General features: G+C 44.6%; 2 protein-coding genes across 5 annotated transcripts in view; both read right to left on the reverse strand.

Annotated features, from left to right (window-relative positions):
• Positions 1 to 1805: 1805 nt before the first annotated feature.
• On the reverse strand, positions 1806 to 12539 carry Fxn (frataxin). Its single transcript, XM_090329677.1, has 5 exons — positions 12341 to 12539; positions 8469 to 8569; positions 6288 to 6408; positions 4452 to 4549; positions 1806 to 3275 (listed from the first exon to the last, which is right to left on the reverse strand). Exons 1-5 carry the CDS (start codon positions 12506 to 12508, stop codon positions 3125 to 3127), a joined length of 639 nt encoding a protein of 212 aa, XP_090185803.1. The 5' UTR covers positions 12509 to 12539; the 3' UTR covers positions 1806 to 3124.
• A 2501-nt stretch (positions 12540 to 15040) lies between these two features.
• The window catches only part of Pip5k1b (phosphatidylinositol-4-phosphate 5-kinase type 1 beta), a 226747-nt gene continuing 222039 nt past the window's right edge, over positions 15041 to 19748 (reverse strand). For all 4 annotated transcript variants that reach the window (XM_090329679.1, XM_090329680.1, XM_090329681.1 and 1 more), the window contains one exon: positions 15041 to 15730. In XM_090329679.1, the coding sequence (XP_090185805.1) occupies positions 15728 to 15730 (3 nt within the window). In that variant the 3' untranslated portion in view covers positions 15041 to 15727. The remainder of the gene's footprint in view (positions 15731 to 19748) is intronic.

The raw sequence follows: 19748 nt of genomic DNA on the forward strand, positions 1-19748 counted from the left end.
TGTGGTGAAGGCTTGGCTCTCAGTTTCCCAGTATAGAAAAATGTCTAGAGATGAGGCCAGATTGGAACAAAGAAGTTACTTTCAAAAAGAAGCAGGACATGCTTTTGGAAAATATATTTTGTCCCATTTCAGTTTCTTTTTTTTTCCTCTGAGTAAATTAATAAATATTGGGAAAAAAAAACCCACAAGGCTTAACAGATTCCTTGATTAAATTTACCAAGTCAATTCTTTATTACCAAGTCAATTCTTTAACATAAACACAGCACTAATATATATATAGAAAAGTAACAATAAAGCAAAAATAAAAACAAAAAATTAAATATAGAAATGTTAAGGTCACTCACTGGTGGGCTCAAAGAACAGTTTTGGAGTTGGATACCTGTAGCTCAATTCTATAATCCTAGCTACTCAGGAACCTCAATTTGAGGTTCTTATATCTAATTAACCAGCAAAAATTTCAAAGTGGAGCTGTGGTCCAAGTGGTAGAGTACCAGGAGTGAGCGTAAAGCTGAGAGACAGTGCTAAGGCCCTGTGTTCAAGCCCCAGTATTGATGCACATGCACACAAAATAAGCAACATAATAACAAATAAATCTACTGAACAACAGTAATATGTGGCATTCTTGGGGTCCCCAAATGGGCAGCAGTCAGCCTTGCATGAGTCTTTAGACTTGAGTGGGTGCCTACGCCTGACTTTTCACAGTAGAAATGCTTGGAAGCCACTCTGCTGCTAAGGCATAAGTGTTTTCCTCAATAGTCTAAACAAATCTTCAGTGACTAGACATACAACAAAGCAGTTCTGATACATTCTATTTCATCACCTATACTCAGGGGAAAATAGAAACTGAATTGAAGCTTGAGTCAGGGCCTTGGAAGGAATGTCAGGATTTAGTCTAACTGCCAGGGTTGGTTCAGAACAAGGGCTCCTGGCATGTCTTCATCTGACAGTACACTGCACAGCCAGGAAGCACCCCAAACTCTTATGAAATTTCACACACCTGTCCCTTCTTTTCTTTATTAATGCCAATCCTGGAGCTTAAACTCATGGCCTGGGCCCCGTCCCTGAGCTATTTTGCTCAAGGCTAGTGCTCTACCACTTGAGCCACAGCTCCATTTCTGGCTTTTTGGTGGTTAATTTGAGATAAGTCCCTTGTATTTTCTAGCCTCAGCTGACTTTGCACCCCGATCCTCAGCTCTCAGCCTCCTGAGTAGATAGGATTATAGGTGTGAGCCACACATGCGTAATTTTACTTACTGTCTTACTTTTACACTCAAAATTTGCCCCTAAATTCAAAAAGTAATTTTGTGAAGAAAAGAAACATTGTCCGTACCCACTTGGTATTTTATTTTAAACAAAAGAATGTTGAGTTTGGTTTGTCCACTGCAAAAGCCTTTGCTACACATTTGCATGGAATTGCCATTGATCAATCTTTTCCTATGGTAATGGTGCTGAGGATTGAAAACAGGCCTAGGAGGTTAAGCTAGTGTTCTACTACTTGAGCCACACAAAAAGCAAACACAAGCAAGAGTCTGGTAGAAATCTGGTGTTTTAATTCTAGAATCTAGGGCCTTTTTGTTTGAGGTGTAAATGAACAGAGTAGATAGTTTAATATTCTTAATCCAGGATGAATGTAATAAAGGATAGCTATTACTTTATCATGCAGTCAGTTAAAATTCCAGTAGATAAATAAATACTAATACCAGTACATTCACCTTCTAGCGTAAAAGTTGTTCACTGTCATCCCTTTAGCTACCTAATGGAGTCAAGGCTTGCTTGATAGCTGTCCAACAGGACCACTGACTGCTGATAATCAAAAGTATTCTATCCTTTCACCACAGACAGGGCAGGGAGCTTGTGGATTGCATCCACAAAGCTTGAAGCAAGGGTGGGACTAGAGCCTTTCCTATGAATGTTATCTTTCATGTCTGTCTCTTCATTTTGCTTTTTTCTTTTGTCAGTCATAGGGCTTGAACTCAGGGCCTGGGTGCTGTCCCTGAGTTTTTGTGCTCAAGGCTAGTGCTTTGTTACTTTTTGTGATAGCTCCATTTCTGGTTTCCTGATAGTTCATAAGAGAAAGAGGCTCACAGACTTTCTTGCCTGGGCTGGCTTTGAACCTCGATTCTCAGATCTCAGCCTCCTGGGTAGCTAGGATTATAAGTGGGAGCCACTGGTGCCTGTGTGTCTCTGCATATTTAAAATCTCAGCAATCAATGTTGTGTAATTCTCAGAGCTTTTGTTTTTCTATGGTTTGTTTTCAGATTTGTGTTGCAGCTGATAGTAAAATGACATTTAAATTGTGTGCATATTTATGTGTGTGTATAAAACACATTCACACTTACACACACACACATGATGACACACATACAGGAATATATAGAAGGAAGCAATAGAATCTTACAACCAGGCCTCCTGGAGAACCCAGCACAGGCCACACTCCTGGGTGGGCACAAATGCCATGGTCTTTAGTGTCTTTCTTTTGACACTCCAGTGGGCAAGGGCCGGAGGACACTGATAAGTGATGCTTTGGTGAGCCTCATTTTCACTGGCCAGCAGTCAATCCTACCCAGAGCTTTCCAAGAATGAAAAGTAAAGACAGATCCTTTCTCTTCCTGGAATCGTTCCTTCTTATCCTTGTTCTTGTTGAATTTTTATTATCATATTAAGGAATAAGGGTAAGATATAAGAGCCAGATACTGACTTGCCTGGTTCAAAGCCATACCTGGCAGGAAGGTCTGAGAGACTCTTATCTCCAGTGAACCACCAGAAAACCAGAAATGGAGCTGTGGCTCAGGCTCAGAGTGGTAGAGCCCTAGCCTGGAGAGAAAAAGCTCAGGGACAGCACCCACCCAGAGTTCAAGCCCCATGACCTGGCATAAAAAAAATTAAATAAAATTAAAAACATAAGAGATAAGGGGTCACTTAGGGGAAAAGGAAGTAAGATAATCAACCAAAGGAATGAACATTAGGATTCTGGGCCCCAGGTGGGTAGTGACACATTCTTTTCAGAGGTGACACACACAAAGTGACCGTGCTCACCAAGGAATGGAAAAAACCCACTCAAGCTGCAGAAGGAAGCTGGATCTTGGTGTGACAGCTTTTAATGTCTTTAAGGTAGGGCGGGCCCTCAAGTGCCTTTTCCAGAATAGGCCAAGGAAGACAAGTCCATTTTGGTTTTGAAGGCCTCCGTCAGCTCCTGGGCCAGCAGCTCGTGGAGGGACATCCCGTCATGGGAGTAGACCCAGTGCTTCCCTGTCCAGTCGTAACGCTTGGGTCCACTGGAAGACAAGATGAATGCCCAGTAAGTAAGTCCCTGCAAACCTGTGTGCTGATCTGGCCTGAGCATGTGCCAAGGCACTGGCTATTGGAAGGGATGGGGCTTCTGGAAAATGCTGAGGTTCACGGAGGGGTGCCCTTACTGGGGAAGGGACAGAGGAGGCGGGGATAGCGAGCCCACCCCCCTACTTCTCTCTGCCTTGTCTACCTAGACATTTTTTTTTAACTTTTTGTTTGTTTATGTATTACTGAGGAATCGAACCCAGGGACTCATGCTCAATAGGCAAGCACTCTACCACCAAGCCACATTCCTAGCTGAGTCTTAGCTATTTTGAATGAGCTACATCTCTGTCACGATGTCTTGTCTAGCTACAGATGGGAACCTCTAAAACGGAGAAACCAAATTAACCTTTCTTCTTTTTTTTTTGGTCAGTCGTGGGGCTTGAACTCTGGGCCGGGGTCCCTGAGCTCTTCAGCTCAAAGCTACCACCCTATCCCTGGAGCCACAGCACCATTCTGGTTTTCTGGTAGTTAACTGGAGACAAGAGTCTCATGGACTTTAGTGCTCAGGCTGGCACAAAATGCCAGTCTCTCCCCTGGAACAATTTCCAGAACATTCTGAAGACCTTTATTGTGAGTTCCTACACATCACCTTTGCAGCTTCACATCTGATACCAGATATCATAGAGCAGTGTTCTGAAATCACATCCCTTTCTGTGCGACTGATGTGATGTGTGTCTTACTCTGTTAGTGAAATGAGGTGAAATTCACATAACTCTAACTTTATTTGATTTTTAAAATAAATTTACTTATTTATTTTTGCTAGTCCTGGGCTCAAACTCTGGGCTTGGGCACCATCTCTGAGCTCCTTTTTACTCAAGACTAGTGCTCTATTACTTCGAGGCACAGAACCCCTTCTGGTTTTCTGGTGGTTATTTGGAAATAAGAGTCTCATGGGGACTGTCTTGCCCAGGATGGCTTCAAACCAGGAGCCTCAGATCTCAGCCTCCTGAGTATCTAGGATTACAAGTGTGAGCCACTGGTGCCTGGCTATACCAACTTTAAAACAAACATTTCGGAGGCATTTACTACAACCACAATGTTGTGTGGTCACTACATCTATTTAGATCTGTAACATCTGCATTATCCCAAAAGGGGATTTTGAGTTTTGATCAAACCTGGAGGGAGAAGACAGCCAGATCTGCTTGTTGGGGGTCTGCTTGTTGATCACATAGGTTCCTAGAGCTCCACCCAGCTTGACTGTTAGCACACCACTCTGCAAAAAGGGCAGATAAAAGAAACAAAACCAGTTGCTTTGGATTTTGTTCACAGCAACACATTACCTGAGCTATACCATAAAGAAATGCCTTGCCAGACACCAGTGGCTTATATCTCCAATTCTAGCTACCAGGAAACAAATATTCAGAGAATTATGGTTCAAAGGCAGGCAGAGAAGTTGATGAAACTACATTTCTGATAAAAAGCTAGGCTAGAAGTGTGTCCCAAGTGGTAGAGCAGCACTAGATGTGAACAAGAAATCCAACAGAGTGCAGAGGCCTGCCTTTTCTATCCAGTTAGCTTTGGACTGCAACTCTCAGATCTCAGACTCCTGAGCAGCTAGGAATACAGCACTTGATAAAAAGAGCCATCAGTGCTTGGTAAACGAATTTTACTTTTGTGCTGGCCATGGGGTTTGAACAGATGAACAAAGACTGGGTATGTGGCTCACTGCTAGAACACTTGCCTGGCACATGTAAGACCTTGGGTTTGATTCCCAGCACAGCCAATAAGTAGACAAATAAATAGACACAGATGGATGTCACATGTTTGTGCCTTTTTTTTTTTTTTTTTGACAGTTCTGGGGCTTGAACTTAGGGTCTTAGCACTATCCTTGGGCTTTTTTAAGGCTAGTGCTCTAACACCTGAACCACAGCACTACTTCCAGCTTTTTCTGTGTATGTGGTACAAAGAATCGTGTATGCTAGGTAAGCACTCTTACCACTAGGCCACACTCCTGGCCCCAAATGTGTGACTTCTTAAGAAATAATAACGATAAAGACACACTTTATCATTTTTCCCCTATTACTTTAGTTGACAGCGACTGTCCTACAAAATCCAGTGATTTAATTCAGAGTGCACATCAGGACAGTTTCTAGTATTAATTAACGGCTGTCATGATGAAGCTCTGTCCCTGGGGAATGGCTTTGGTTCTAAGGCCTCCGCAGTAATTCTAATAGAGAAAGGTCTGCCACCTGGCGGCCGGTAGAATAAAGACCAGCACTTCTTTGTCTTCTGGAATCCAGGCTTACTACACTCAACTCACAAGTTCTCAGACCAACTAGCTGCACATCGTAATCAATCACCTGGGGAACATGAACAAATTCCAGTTCCCAGCCCAGGGGATATTCCAGGGCAATTAATTCAAAATCTCTAGGGGTGGGAGCTAGAGATTCACATTAGAATCCTAGAGCTTTTCAAAAATGTGCTTCCCAAGAATGCAGCTACATGAGACTGGAGCAGGATGGGTTAAGTCTTAGGAACTATTCCCTACTTCAGATCATCTGTCTACTGTAGTTCAGTGCTTCCCAGGTCACCTGCTATGCAGATGCATGGCCAGGCCTTACTGGATTTACCTTCAGAAGTATCAGGAGAAGCTGGAGAATCTGTTGCTTTTGTTTTCTCTTGTTTTTAGTGCTGGGGATTGAGCCCAGCATGTTAAATATTATACCAAAAGCTCTTCTTGACCTTCCCCGGGAACCAGAACTTGCCTATTTTTTTTTGGTGCTGGAACTAAGGGCTTCAACTCAGGGTCTGGCTGCTGCCCTTTAGCATTTTTTTTTTCTCTCCAAAGCTGGCCCACTACCCCTCAAGCCACAGCTCCACTTTTCCATGGTTAATTGTAGATAACAGTCTCATGGACTTTCCTAGGGCTTTGAACTCTGATCCTCAGATCTCAGCCTCCTGAATAGCTAAGATTACAGATGTAAGCCTGGGTTGCAACAAGCTATAATTACCCCAAAGGAGACATCATAGTCCTTCAATGTATAAGGCTTATCTGCGAGGTCCTCAAAAAATTCGGCCAAGGAGTCCAGCGTCTCCTCTGCTAATCTTTCATAGGTAGTCTCATCAAGTGAGCTGCAGGGGGAGGGGAAGACAAAATAATCCAACACATGGTTACCAAACCACTCCATTTTATTAATATGAACTTCGTGTGCATATTCATTTCATTAATTTTTTTTTGCTGGTATTGGGATTTGAACTCAGGGTCTCATCTAGGTTGGTTTTGCTTACTTTCTTGCTCAGCTGGCACTCTAGAACTGTTCACATGATAAAGACAAGAAATAAGAAGAATTCTCCACAGAGAGAAGCATTCTGAACCTCAGATAGGGCTGCAGGCAAGTGATCTGGATAATTACTTTGCTAAAGTAAACTGCATTCACAAGCGGTGGTCCATGGAATGCATGCAACAAAAATGCAAGCCACACCCATCAAAAAAATGCACCTTGCTGGATGTTCATAGCAGAATTACTGTATAGTGCCAACCTGAAAACTGTCCAGTACCCAGGTCATACCATGGAAAACGATAGCTTACTCACACAGTAGAATGCTACAAAGCGATAGCTTACTCACACAGTAGAATGCTACAAAGCAAAACAGAACTGTCTTTAGCTACAAGAGCAACATGAATGAATGTGAGAAACATAACTGACAGAAAGAAGCTGCCCAGAAACATATTTATACCTAATAACAATTACAATGTCTAAAGGGAAATCCAGGTAAAAAAGCAGATGGGTACCAGTAGCTCACACCTGTAATCCTAGTTACTCAGGAGGCTGAGATCTGAGGATTACAATTCAAAGCCGGGCTGGTCTGGAAAGTCTATGAGACTTTTATCTCATAATTAACTAGCAAAAATCTGGAAGTGGAGCCAGCTGTGAATAAAAAAGCTAAGGGATGCTAGGTACACAGCCTAGTGATTGAGCGCTTGCCTCGCATGCATGAAACCCTGGGTTCAATTCTTTGGTACCACATAAACAGAAAAAGCTGGAAGTGGTGCTGTGGCTCAAGTGGTAGAGTGCTAGCTTTGAGTTCAAGCCCAAGGACAGTGCTTAGGCCCAAGCCCCAAGACTGGCAAACAACAACGACAACAAAAACAAAAACAAAATATAACCAACAATAACAAAAAGCTAAGGGAAAGTGGCCCTTGTTCAAGCCTCATTACTAGCACAAAAAACAAACAAACAAACAAAACAAAAGCCAGGAAAACTAATCAAGTTTGTAAGAACTCAAATCTGGCTATTTTTTAGGTTTTTTTTTCTTTCTCAGTGTAAAAATACTGCTATAACTGCTGGACACGGTGGCTCACGCCTGTCATCCTAGCTACTCACGAGGCTGAGATCTGAGGATTATGGTTTGAAGCCAGCTCAAGTAGGAAAGTCCATGAGACTCTCCAATTAACTAAAAAAGCCAGAAGTGGAGCTGTGCCTCAAGTGCTAGAGTGCTTTCCTCCATCACTAAAGCTCAGGGACAGTGCCCAGGCCTTGAGTTCAAACTTCAAAACTGGTGCACGCGTGCGCACACGTGTACACACACACACACACACACACACACACACACACACACACACACACACACACACATTGCTATCCCTGATCACGATGTTGCATGACCATGCTTCTAGCACTGTGGAAGCTGGGGCAGAAGGATCTTGAGTTCAAGACCAGCCTGGTCACCATAGTAAGACCCTGCCTCTGAAAATCAAACAAAACCTTACTAAAAAAAAAAAAAAAGTGCCAGATTTCGGTAAGTCCACAAGGACAGAAAGCAGATCCAGGGTTTTATAGGTGTAGGGGGAAGGGAGGGCCAGCCAGCATATAACTGCTAGGCAGAACAGGGTTTCTTTCTAGAGTGCTGAAAATGAAAACGTTCTGGGATTATGCAGCCCATGAAGATACAAGATATCCTGAGCTGTACCTTTAAGAACGGTGAATCTGATGAGCTCTCTGTTACAGCAGCCCAGCCTACTTTAACTAGAAAACCTTAACAAAACACAGGGACAACCTAATGTCCAGTAGGGGATTGCGTTAGTGGATGCAGGAACATCCACTGTGCTATTGAAGAAATGAGAGGCTCAATGGGAGAGGGAGGGGCGGGGGAAGCCCAGCTCTCCCAAGAGGAAGGTATTTGAGTCTTACCTTGAGTTGTGCAAAGTTCCAGAGCTCCTCCGATGTATCTCCCAGCAGACACTCTGCTTTTGGACGTTCAGAAGGTGGTTGAGGTAGTGGAGGTTCAAACGCTGAAGCACAGTTAAGAAGAACAATGTATTACCACCCTCGGTCTCCCGTAATCCATGTGTATGTACAAGAGAACCCACAGTAAATAACTATTTCTTATATTTTACTTTTTACTACACACACACATACACACACACACTATGTATATATATATATATATATATATATTTTTTTTTTCTTTTGTCAGTTGTGGGGCTTGAACTTAGCCCAGACATTGTCCCTGAGCTCTTCAGCTCAAGGCTACCACCCTACCCTTTTAGCCACACTGCCACTTCTGGTTTTCTGGTGGTTAATTGGAGATAAGAGTCTCTGGGACTTTAGTGCCCAGGCTGGCTTTGAACCTCTATGCTCAGATCTCAGTCTCCTGAGTAGCTAGGATTATAGGGGTGAGCCACCGTGCTTTGCCTCTGGCTATATTCTTATAGATTGTTTCTCACCCTCTTACTGTGCACTAAAATGGGTCTGCCACTCTCTGCCTAATCTTGTGCTGCCCAAAAGGGTAGCTATGAACCAAATGTAGGAATGTAAACTTGAGGTGTGTTAAGCATAGTGGTTCATACACATAATTCCAGCCACATGGGAAGCTGAACTTGGGAAGACTATGGTTCAAAAAGTTTACAAGCTCCCATCTCAACCAATATTTCGGTGTGGTGGTGCCTGCCTGCTATCTTAGCAATAGCAGGCAAGATAAGATAGAAAGATTCTGGGAGAATAAAAGGAGACCCTGTATCAAAATAATCAGTGTAAAAAAGGGGCCGGGGGCTGGGAGTTTGGTCTAGTGGTAGAGTGCTTGCCTAGCACACCCAAAGACTGGGGTTCAATCCCTTGGTACCATATACATAGAAAAGAAGGAAGTGGTGCTGTGGCTCAAGTGGTAGGGCGCTAGCTGTGAAGAAAACTCAAGGAAAGTTCTCAGGCTCTGAGTTCAAGCCCTTGGACTGGCAAAAAAAAAAGGTGGGGGAAGGCATGGCTTAGTGGTAGAGTACCTACCTAGCAAGCAAGAAGCCACGAGTTCAAATTTCAGTACTGCCACAAAACTGAATTGATTGAAAATAAAATAAAGTCAATCCTATAGCTATGTGGCCACATTCTAAGGGTCCAGTGGCTATATGTGGCCAGTGGCAAACACAGAGAACCTGTGTGTGTGTGTGTGTGTGTGTGTGTGTGTGTGTGTGTGTGTGTGTGTGTGTGTGTGTACGTGTTCTGGCTTGAAGTCAAGACACCTCAAGTTCTCACTTGGTTTTTTTTTTTTTTTCAGCTCAAGGCTGGCCCCTCTACTTCTGGCTTTTTACTGGTTATATGAAGATACGAATCTTGGAGATTTTTCTGCCTAGGCTGGCTTTGAACTGTAATCTTCAGATCTCAGTAGCTAGATTATAGGTATGAGACAGGTATGAGACATTAGCACCCAGCTAGGTGTATAGTGAAACAGATTAAAATAAGTATAATGTTATTAAAAAATTTTATGTATGTTGAGAGTAATTTGTCTATGTGAACCTTCATTTTCAATTGTGATTGTGTGTGTGTGTGTGCTGGTCCTGGGTCTTGAATCCAGAAGCCTGGTTGTTGTCCCTGAGCTTTTACTCAAGCATAGCACTCTATCACTTAAGCCATAGCTTTACTTCTTCTGCCTTTTTTAGTAGTTTACTGGAGATAAGTTTCATGGATTTTTCTGCCCAGGCTGGCTTTGAACTGTGATCCTCAGATCTTAGTCTCCTAAGAAACTGGGCTTACATGTGTGAGCCACTGGTGCCACACTTGACTTATTTTTTTCTAGTGCTGGATATTGGACCTGTTTGCATGCCATGCAAATTCTCTACCACAGAGCTCGAGCTCCAGTTCCAGCTCCTCATTGTAACTCTGACAAAATCCAGATACAGCTCAGGCAGTTCCAGAGAAACTGAATGTCTGAACGGAAATCTGCTAGATAGAAGTGCATAAATAAGGGGAACAAAAAAGTAAGATCTGACATTACTGATTACATGATGAAATGGTATTTTGGAACTACTAGGTCAAATATATTGGGGGAATTAATCTCACTTGGTTTTTACTTCTTCAGCATAGCTACTAGACGGTTTAGAACAAAGCATGTGGTTTCCATGCTGTTTCTGCCTTAGATACAAGTTTAGAGAAGGCTGTGGAGGAGGTGGCCAGCCAACTCAGGCCCTGATGAATTTCAGCCCTGAGGATCCTCAGGGCCTTAAAATAATTATGCGAGGAGGGGTGGGGGAAGTCCAGTTGCCTCAGCCATTCACCCAAACTGTGAAAATCCCCAAGCTGCAGCATGCCAACCGTGGAGTGGGCAGGATACACAATGATTAAGTTAGGCTAGAAAAAAAGAGACCCAAATGGGGGAACAATATTGCCAATGACTTGGAAAGCCCCTGGGGATTGCTAACCAGTGCAGACCTTCTCACTCAGGAGACTAGCACCAGCCACCACTTCTTTTCATTCTCCTAAATTAAAATACTGGCAACCCACCTGCCCACGTAGGCATGGTGGAAGCTTAAGCTTGGAGGCTCCAGGTAAGGATGGCACAAGAGTGAGCAGGGAAGGGCTGCTTTAGGAAGGGATTCCACATCTGCCTGTAACTCTAGAAAAGGAGGGAAAGCATATTAACAAAGGGTCTCCAACACAGCCTGGGCTGAACACTGGGCGTCTGCAGGCTGTTTAAGTCGACTTGGTGCTCTACCTACCACATCCCTGGGCTTATGTCCAAACTCTGAGCTCCATATATAGTTGGGCTGGACCTTACCTGGCTCCACTGTCTCCACTACTCGACTGGAGAGTGCCCAACCCTGTCTGCCCTTTGCCCTTTTTGGAATGTGCCTTCCATCACTCTGTTGGCATCCTTGAGATTGGAATTAAAAAACCCATGGGTCAGTTATTTCTATGTATTGCTAAGGAAATAAGGGAGGGACCAATTTGAGGTGTGAGTCTGTGTGTGTGTGTGTGTGTGTGTGTGTGTGTGTGTAATGGGACTTGAACTCAAGGCCTGGGTGCTGTCCCTGAGCATTTTCTTTGCTCAAGGCTGGTGTTCTACCACTTGAGCCACAGCTCCACTTCCACTTCTTGGCGGTTAACTGGAGATAAGAATCACAGATTTTCCTGCCCAGGGTCACTTTGAACCTCCACCTTCAGATCTCAGCCTCCTGAGTTGCTAGGATGACAGGCCGGAGCCAATGCACCTGGCTGAGGTTTTAAAGTCTGTAGCCCAATATGATCTTCAAGGCAGATCCTCCTCTCCCCAGGAGAGCAAACCAGGCCTCCCTCAGCCAGGCTGGGAGAAAGTCACCGCTCTGCGGGGAGCTTGGAATCCAGGTGGAGTTACTCACCAAACGCTGGTCTCCAGCCATTCGGCAGCCGGCCCCTTATGCACACACGCATAGAATGCATGCACCTGCAGCATCTAACGTCATACACCATTAAATGATCGCTGGCATAACCTGAGATCCCACAGCATTTGATATCACTACGGACGAGTTCTTGCAAAGCAAGCGACAATCCCACACCCCTCCGCCACCCAATCCCCCTCCACCTGCCCGGCCCTAGACCTGGCCGACCTTCCGCACATTCCTGTCCCAGCCAGGCGGAAGCCAGCGCCGCCACGCCGCCCCGCAGCCAGCAGGCGCGCGTCTCCGAGGGTGTGGAGGGGCGGGACCAGCGTGCGCGGCGCGCGTCTCCGGGACACGCGAGCGCGCCCGGCGCGCCCCCGAGCGTCCAGCGTGCGCGTGACACGCCTCGCCGGCGTACGGCCCGGCGCGGATACTCACCGTGTGGCTGGGCGCCCAGGCCGCGGCAGGCCCGGTGTGCAGGTCCCGGCGGCTGCCAGCTTGGTTGTACTCCTTGCGGCGCGGGGACCCTAAACAGGCCCGGGCCGGGTTTGTGATCGCCGTCCGGAGTAGCCAGCTGGCGGCTGCGCGGCGCCCGAGCGTCCACATGCTGCTCCGGGTCTGCGGCCGCTCCGCCTCACCGTCCTCCGCCCTCCCCCCTTCCCCCTCCCACCCGCCGCACGTCGATGCGGCAGCGACCTCTGGTGGCCGCGGTCTGCAAGCGCAGATCCTGCTCGTCTAATCCAAGGGGCGGGTGGGGACCGAGCCCCAGGACTGCTCTCTCCCCCTCCTCCCCGAAAAATAAAAGAAAAAGAGAATGCTAGTGGATAGGAGGAGCCCAAGGGAGAGAAAGGCAGAAAAAGTTCAGCCATTTACCTTCCTTAGCGTGCTCTGTTGATGTGTCCTCTAGTCTGCATGGGTTTTCCACCATTCATGGGATGGAAATGCCATCCCAGAGCAACAAGGTGGGCAGATGAGGCCTTCTGGGTGGGGGTTCTGTCCTCACACAGGCCTCATGGCTACAGGAAAATGGCAGGAGGGAGCTGGATCTCTTCTTGCTCTTCTGTCTCTGCCACAGAAGCCCTCAGCAGATCAGAGACTTGCTCATGATCATGCCAGGCCTCTGAGAAACTTCCTGGACTATGAGAAACAAGTGCATATGTGTGTGTGTGTGTGTGTGTGTGTGTGTGTGTGTGTGTGTGTGTGTTCTTTATGATGACCTCCCCTGCAGTATTCTCTTTTAGCAGCACAAAATGACCGAAGACAACATCCTAATCCAGAATGCACTCTTAGCACTCTATCTGCAGGTAGAATTGCTGCTAGGGCCCAGGATCAGGACTCTAAAGCCACATTATGAGCATTTGCACTGTGTTTGCTTACTGTAAAGCAGATTTCGTTCACTTGAGGCATTTTTATTCTGAGCTTCTTACTCATTAGGAAGGCTTTTCTGCAGCTTCCTTGGTTATTTTGCTTCCTTGTGATTTCCCCAAACAGCAGCATCGTTAGGGCTCTGCAATTAGGGACATTCATCAGGTGGTATAACCACAGTGACTGTTTCAAGTTTTCACCACTCCTTTTTGCTGAGTCCATTCTCACCTCTCTGATGCAGGACAAGGGAATGCCAGCAGAATAGCTCCCTAGGTTTCACGGAAGGAGAAACTTTGTGAGCTCCCATTGTTTGGTTGCAACGCTGCCTTTTTTTCCCCTTTTTTCTTTCCCCCTGCCAAAATGTGGCTTTGCCCCAAGGGGTGCTGCTCTGGATTCTAAAAGAAAAGGAACCTGTGGAGAAAAGAGCTATGTGTGGCCTCATACAGGAAATGCATCTCTAGAGTCTGGGACTGTTTGTTATGATGGCAGAGTGAAGGCTAACTAATGTACCAGAGCATTTGGGAATGTCTCTAGGATCAGTTGGTCAGAATCTGTCATTGAGTCTTTTCTCAGGACTGAAACTTTCAATTTTCTTCCTTTTTTTTTCTTTAAAATCAAGAGCCTTGGTATATTTAAGATTTCCAAAATGGGACATGCTTGGGTTATGTCTGTTCAGCCCAAGGCTACTGAGCCACGTCCCATTACCAGTTTTCTAGAGGTTAATTGGAGATAAGAGTCTCTGGTCCTTTTGTGCCCAGGCTGGCTTTGAATCTTGGTCCTCAGATCTCAGCCTCCTGAGTAGCTAGCATTACAGGCTCCAGCCACCTTGCCCAGCTCTTTTTAATATTTTAAGCAAAAATAAAAAAGAGAAAGAAACTCCATGTGCATTGGCAATCACTTTCCATGCCTGCCAGTCACAGGCAATCACCGTATGTTTTCTGTCTCCATAAATTTTCTATTTTTAGAAATGTCACATATATGGAATCCTATCATTCATGTCCTCCCTCCTTTTTAATTTTTTTTTTTTTGGCCAGTCATGGGGCTTGAACTCAGGGCCTGAGCGCTGTCCTTGGACTTTTCTCAAGTTAGACTCTACCACTTGAGCCTCAGCACCACTTCCAGCTTTTTTTCTATGTATGTGGTACTGAGGAATCGAATCTAGGTCTTCGTGCATGCTAGGCAAGCACTGTACCACTAGGCCAAACTCCCTGGGCCCTCCCTCCTTTTTTTTTTTAAACCAGTTTCTTTCATTTTAATATTTCAAAGGTTATCATCTTTTTAATTTTCAAATTTTTCTTTGTATTAATTTTTTAAATTAATTGTACAAAATTATGAGCTTCATTGTGACTTTTTCATACAGGCATATTTTGTGCTTTGATCATGTTTGGGTTCTTTCTTTTCTTTTCTTTTTTTTTTTTTTTTGCCAGCCCTGGGCTTGAGCTCAGGGACTGAGCACTGTCCTTGGACTTTCTCAAGGATAGAGCTCTACCACTTGAGCCTCAGCACCACTTCCAGCTTTTTTCAGTGTGTGTGGTACCAAGGAATTGAATCTGGATCTTTGTGCATGCTAGGCAAGCATTCTACCACTAGGCCAAACTCCCGACCCATGGGTTATTTCTTTTTAATTAATAAGAATGTTATGATCTGTGAATATAGCTCAGTTTGAGAATCAGCAACACACACACACACACACACACACACACACTCGTGTAAAGACTAAATCACTGAAACCAATGCATGACCATAATTGAGAACAAAATATTTTATTTCCTTCAATAAAACTATAGTTTACAGTTGTATTTACTAAATAAATTATATAATTTCTCTTTTACAAGCAATAAACTAAATCACAAATATTTCAAAGACAACGTATATACACGACGTAAGGCCTTTTATAAATAGCTTTGCTTTTCTCGTTTCACTGGTAAATGGTGAAAAGCCTTTATAGAAGAAGCTAGATTTCTATAAAGTAGAGGCAGATCTAGGACTCTGATCTTCCAAAGAAATTAACTTAAACTTTCAATGACATGGGCTATGATTCTAATTTTGAAAAAAAATTATACTTTATCATGGTGTCTGGATGGATTTAAAAAAATATCAAAGCAGGTTCCTTAGGTTGGTATGTGCAGTCACTGGATACATGCGAAATGAAAGTGCAAGTGTCCATAGGAAAATAGCACTTCCGTAAAGTGACTGGCAATGGTCTAGAAAGCAGGTCAAGAGAGTTCATGCAGCTCTTCGAAGTCAGCAAGCAACAGCAAATGACAGAAGAGTGTGGTGGTTTCACATCCCATTCACAACTCAGCCTATGGACCAGGGCTCCCTCAACATGGAGCAGACTCTTAAGTCTAGTTGATTTTTACTCTGTGTCTATTGGGATTCAGCCAAGTTCCTGTGGAGAATTCTGGAATGGACAGATTTCCTTCTTACAACTGCATTCATGTCTCATCGTCGTCGTGCTTACTGGCGTGGGGGATGGGAAAGAGGAAGAGAGCAGATGTGAGATGCAGATCTGGCATTAAATTATAACCCCTGCCCATACATGGACATCACATTCATTATTTCTCCCAGTGTGGCATCTGGAAAAGACGCAGGTAGAAATGGGCTGCATGAAGCTTGAGATTCTTCTGCAATGATCAGCATTGCATCTGCCCTGGGGGACCCAATGTTTACCAAGACCAAGTACCAATTCCATCCCAGTACTACACTGAGGAAACAGTGCTGATAAGACATACCAGTCCCTCTCTGCACAGGGATAAGGAGACTCCTGAGCCATGCTAGACCTGGAGTTGAAAGAACAATTCAAGCACAATCATAAGCTGGGTGCTGGTGGCTCATGCCTGTAATCCTAGCTACTTAGGAGGCTGAAATCTGAGGGTCACAGTTTGAAGTCAGTCCAGGCAGAAAAGTTCCCATGAGACTTTTTACCTCCAATAAGCTACTCAAAAAAGCTGGAAGTGGAGCTATGGCGCAAGTGGTAGAGCACTGGCCTTTTGTGCAAGAAGGGGCTCAGGGATAGCATCCAGGCCCTGAGTTCAAGCCCCAGGACTAGAAAAAAAAACCATAACAGTCATTGTGGACTATACCAGGTCCCTCTCCATGTTATCTTCCTACATGCCAGTATTGTAGGATGGGTGCTGTATAAACGTAAGCAGGTCGATAGGAATTGCAGATTAGGTGTTAATTCATTCTGACTGATTTAATTCATCTGTTAATTCAACCTGATTTCTTTTTCTTTTTTTTTTGCCAGTCCTGGGATTGAGCTCAGGGTCTGAGCATTGGACTTTCTCAAGGCTAGAGCTTTACCACTTGAGCCTCAGTACGACTTCTGGCTTTTTTTTTTTAATATGTGGTACCAAGGAATCGAACCCAGGTCTTCGTGCATGCTAGGCAAGCACTCTGCCACTAGGCCAAACTCCCAGCCCCTCATCCTGATTTCTTTGGGGAAGGTAGACATAGACTCTCACAGAGGAAACATACTTGGCACAGAAACAGGAGAAGATGGCTGTTTCTAAGCTGAGGAGAAAGTTCTGTGACAGATCCTTCTCTCACCATTCTCAGAAGGCATCAACCCTGCTGGCACCATAATCTTGAACTTCCAGCTTTCAGAACTGTGTGGGAAGGGTTCTGTCATAGTAGGCCTAGTAAATGAATGCAGTAGTCAGTACGTACCACTGGAATTTAAAAAGTCTATCTTTTTGTTTTCTGAATTTTTTGTTTTGTCGGTTGTGGGTCCTGAACTCTTGGCCTGGGCACTGTCCCTGAGCTCTTCAGCTCAAGTACCACTTAAGCCACAGAGCCACTTCCGGTTTTCTGGTGGTTAATTGGAGATAAGAGTCTCATGGACTTTAATGCTGGGTCTGGCTTTGAACCTCAATCCTCAGATCTCAGCCACTGGACTAGCTAGGATTACAGACATGAGCCACCTGTTTGTTTTTAAAGACTCTTATCTCTCTCTCTCTTTCTTTCCTTCTTTTCTTTCTTTCTTTTCTTTCCTTCTTTCCTTCTTTTCTTTCTTTCTTTCTTTCTTTCTTTCTTTCTTTCTTTCTTTCTTTCTTTCTTTCTTCTCAGTCATGGGTCATGGAACTGAGGTCTGGGCACTGTTCCTGAGCTTTTTCTGTTCAAAGAAAGTGCTGTACTACTTTGAGTCACAGCTTAAAGCTGTACTTCTGGTTTTCTAGTGGTTAACTGGACTTAAAGAGTCTCCTGGACTTTCCTGCTCCATCTGGCTTTGAATGTCGATCCTCAGATCTCAGCCTCCTGAGTAAGGAGGATTATAGGTGTAAGCCACCAGCACCTGGGATTTTGCTTTTTACTATATTTAATGTACTCCCTCTTGAGAATTACTTCAAAAGCCACAATCACCTAGGAGCGTGGGGACAATAAATGAAGACCTGTCACATAATGTAAGACAGGAGAGCCTTTATCCACTATGTGTTTGTTGAGGCCACTGAAGTTGCTGTTTCAGCAGTAGAAGCTTTCCTATGTGGAATCGCCAAACTACCAAGGGGCCCCTTTTGAAGAGACTCAAGTGGAGCTGGGCTTAATAGATCAGAAGGGGTGTGCTATGGTCTGAGAGTAAATTAGCATCTTCACAGTGCATCATTATAATTGTAGTCTCCAGGTCAACTTGAAAGGTGGTAGTTGCTGGGCCTGTCAGGGTGATTTGTCTTTTGAAAGCCAAAGGACATGCCTCCCTGTTGAACTTGCACGAGCAGTGCTTGGAGGCTACAATAAAGTGCATAGTCCTTTGAGCACTGAACTCCTAATTAGGTTCCAATTCTCTCTCTAGCCTCCATGAGCAGTATTGCCTTTCTACCAATAGGTGGCAGCAGAGGGACTGCAGAAAGAAGGTGGATGATGGCAAGCTCTGGGCAGCAGCAGTATATCATCATAGAGGTTCACTGTACTTTTGCTTCTCCATCAGAGGAAAAGTGTACTTGGTTCTACTTGCCAATTCCATTACGATGGAGACCCTGGGAGAGTGGCACAAGTCGTTCCTACATTAATGTAGAAGACTTACAGAATGCTCAGAGGTGAAGGGAAGGGCCCTGTGAATAAGCTCAGAGGAAACTTGTAAAATTACCAAAGATTCCCAGCCCCTTCCCCAGCACTTGACTTCTAACACATATGCCTCCAACAGAGTCTGTTAATACAGTCACTGGATAACATTGTTGTTGTTTTTAAAGTCAAGAAATAACTTGTTTCCATTTCCTGGAGTTTGTCTCGACAAATATTATTTTATAGAATCAGATCCACATAGGCACTCTGCCTTTGCCGGATTCTTCTTTGGTCTGTCTCACTGTGTGTGAATGCCTAGCATCCTCTATAATTTAGCATGTTCCAGTATTTTTGATCTAACATGAGAGATTGCACCCACCATATATATCTCTAAGCTTGGCTTTTCTCATTGAACATAATTTGCTCTAGTTCCATCCATCTCCTTGCAAGTGACATAATATTATTCTTTGTAATGGCTATGTAAAAGTCTATTGTGTCTAAGTACCACATTTCTTTGGACCCACTCATTTATTGAAGCGCATCACAGCTGTTTCTACAGCTTGGCTATTGTGAATCGTGAGGCAAGGAACTTGGAAGTGCAGGTGTCTTTATCATATCCTGACTTGTGATGTTCTGCGTAGATGCCCAGGAGTGGCATGGCTGGGTTGCAGGGAAGGTCTATGTTTAGTTTTCTGAGGACCTTCCAGACTGCTGTGCAGTTTACATTGCCACCGACAGTTCAGTGGGGTCCCTGACAACCTTTTCACGAGCAATTGAAAATCATTTGGAACTATCTACCCAGCCTCACAACGAAGCCAGGGAGAAGTGGGGAATGGATGAGAAAAACGAGTCTCTGCAAGTTATGGAGGCACAACACCTCCAGTAAGGCCGAGTGGTGGAATTTTCAGTTCTCCTGACAATTCCTATTCACTTGCTAAGAAAGCAATCAGTCATATGCAGTAGGGCAGGCCCTGAAGCCATGACTGCTGTCCTAAGAAGAAGAGAGGACAGACAGAGCTCAGAGAACCACAGGAAGAAGGTCGTGTGAACCAGGAAGCAGAGAGAACATTTGTAAAGAACACCAAGGAAGGTGCAATGCCTGGAAAGGCTGGAAATGGCAGGCAGGGACCCTCGCCTACAGCTGTCACAGAGACCAAGGCACTGCGGACACCTTCATTTCAGGCCTCTAGAATCAGAAGACAACAAATCGTCCTTGTTTAAGCCATTCAGTTTGAGGTACTTGGCTTTAGTAACTAGAGGAGATGAGCACAGGAGAAACTGAGGATCTCACATCCCAGCTACTAAGCCCTCCTCACACAGGGCTTACACTCAGTAGGCTTCATTTATTTGTTTGTTTATTTTTGTGCTGGCCTTGGGACTTGAACTCAATGCCTGAGTGCTGTTGTTGAGTTTTATTTTGTTTTCTTCAAGGCTGGATCTCTATCACTTGATCAGGCCCAGAGTTCAAGCACCAAAACTG

Source organism: Megascapheus bottae, chromosome 3 (genome assembly GCF_031878675.1).
Source record: "Megascapheus bottae isolate mThoBot1 chromosome 3, mThoBot2.hap1, whole genome shotgun sequence".
NCBI lineage: Eukaryota > Metazoa > Chordata > Mammalia > Rodentia > Geomyidae > Megascapheus > Megascapheus bottae.

Bases quoted from the DNA above. Each gene is read 5' to 3' on its own strand.
- Fxn (XM_090329677.1), bottom strand. From the start codon at position 12,508: ATGTGGACGCTCGGGCGCCGCGCAGCCGCCAGCTGGCTACTCCGGACG. The intron at 8,570-12,340 runs GTGAGTATCCGC...ACTGTGCTTCAG, and splicing joins CCTGGGCGCCCAGCCACACG to CGTTTGAACCTCCACTACCT. The intron at 4,550-6,287 runs GTAATTATAGCT...CCCTTTTTGCAG, and splicing joins ACTATGATGTCTCCTTTGGG to AGTGGTGTGCTAACAGTCAA.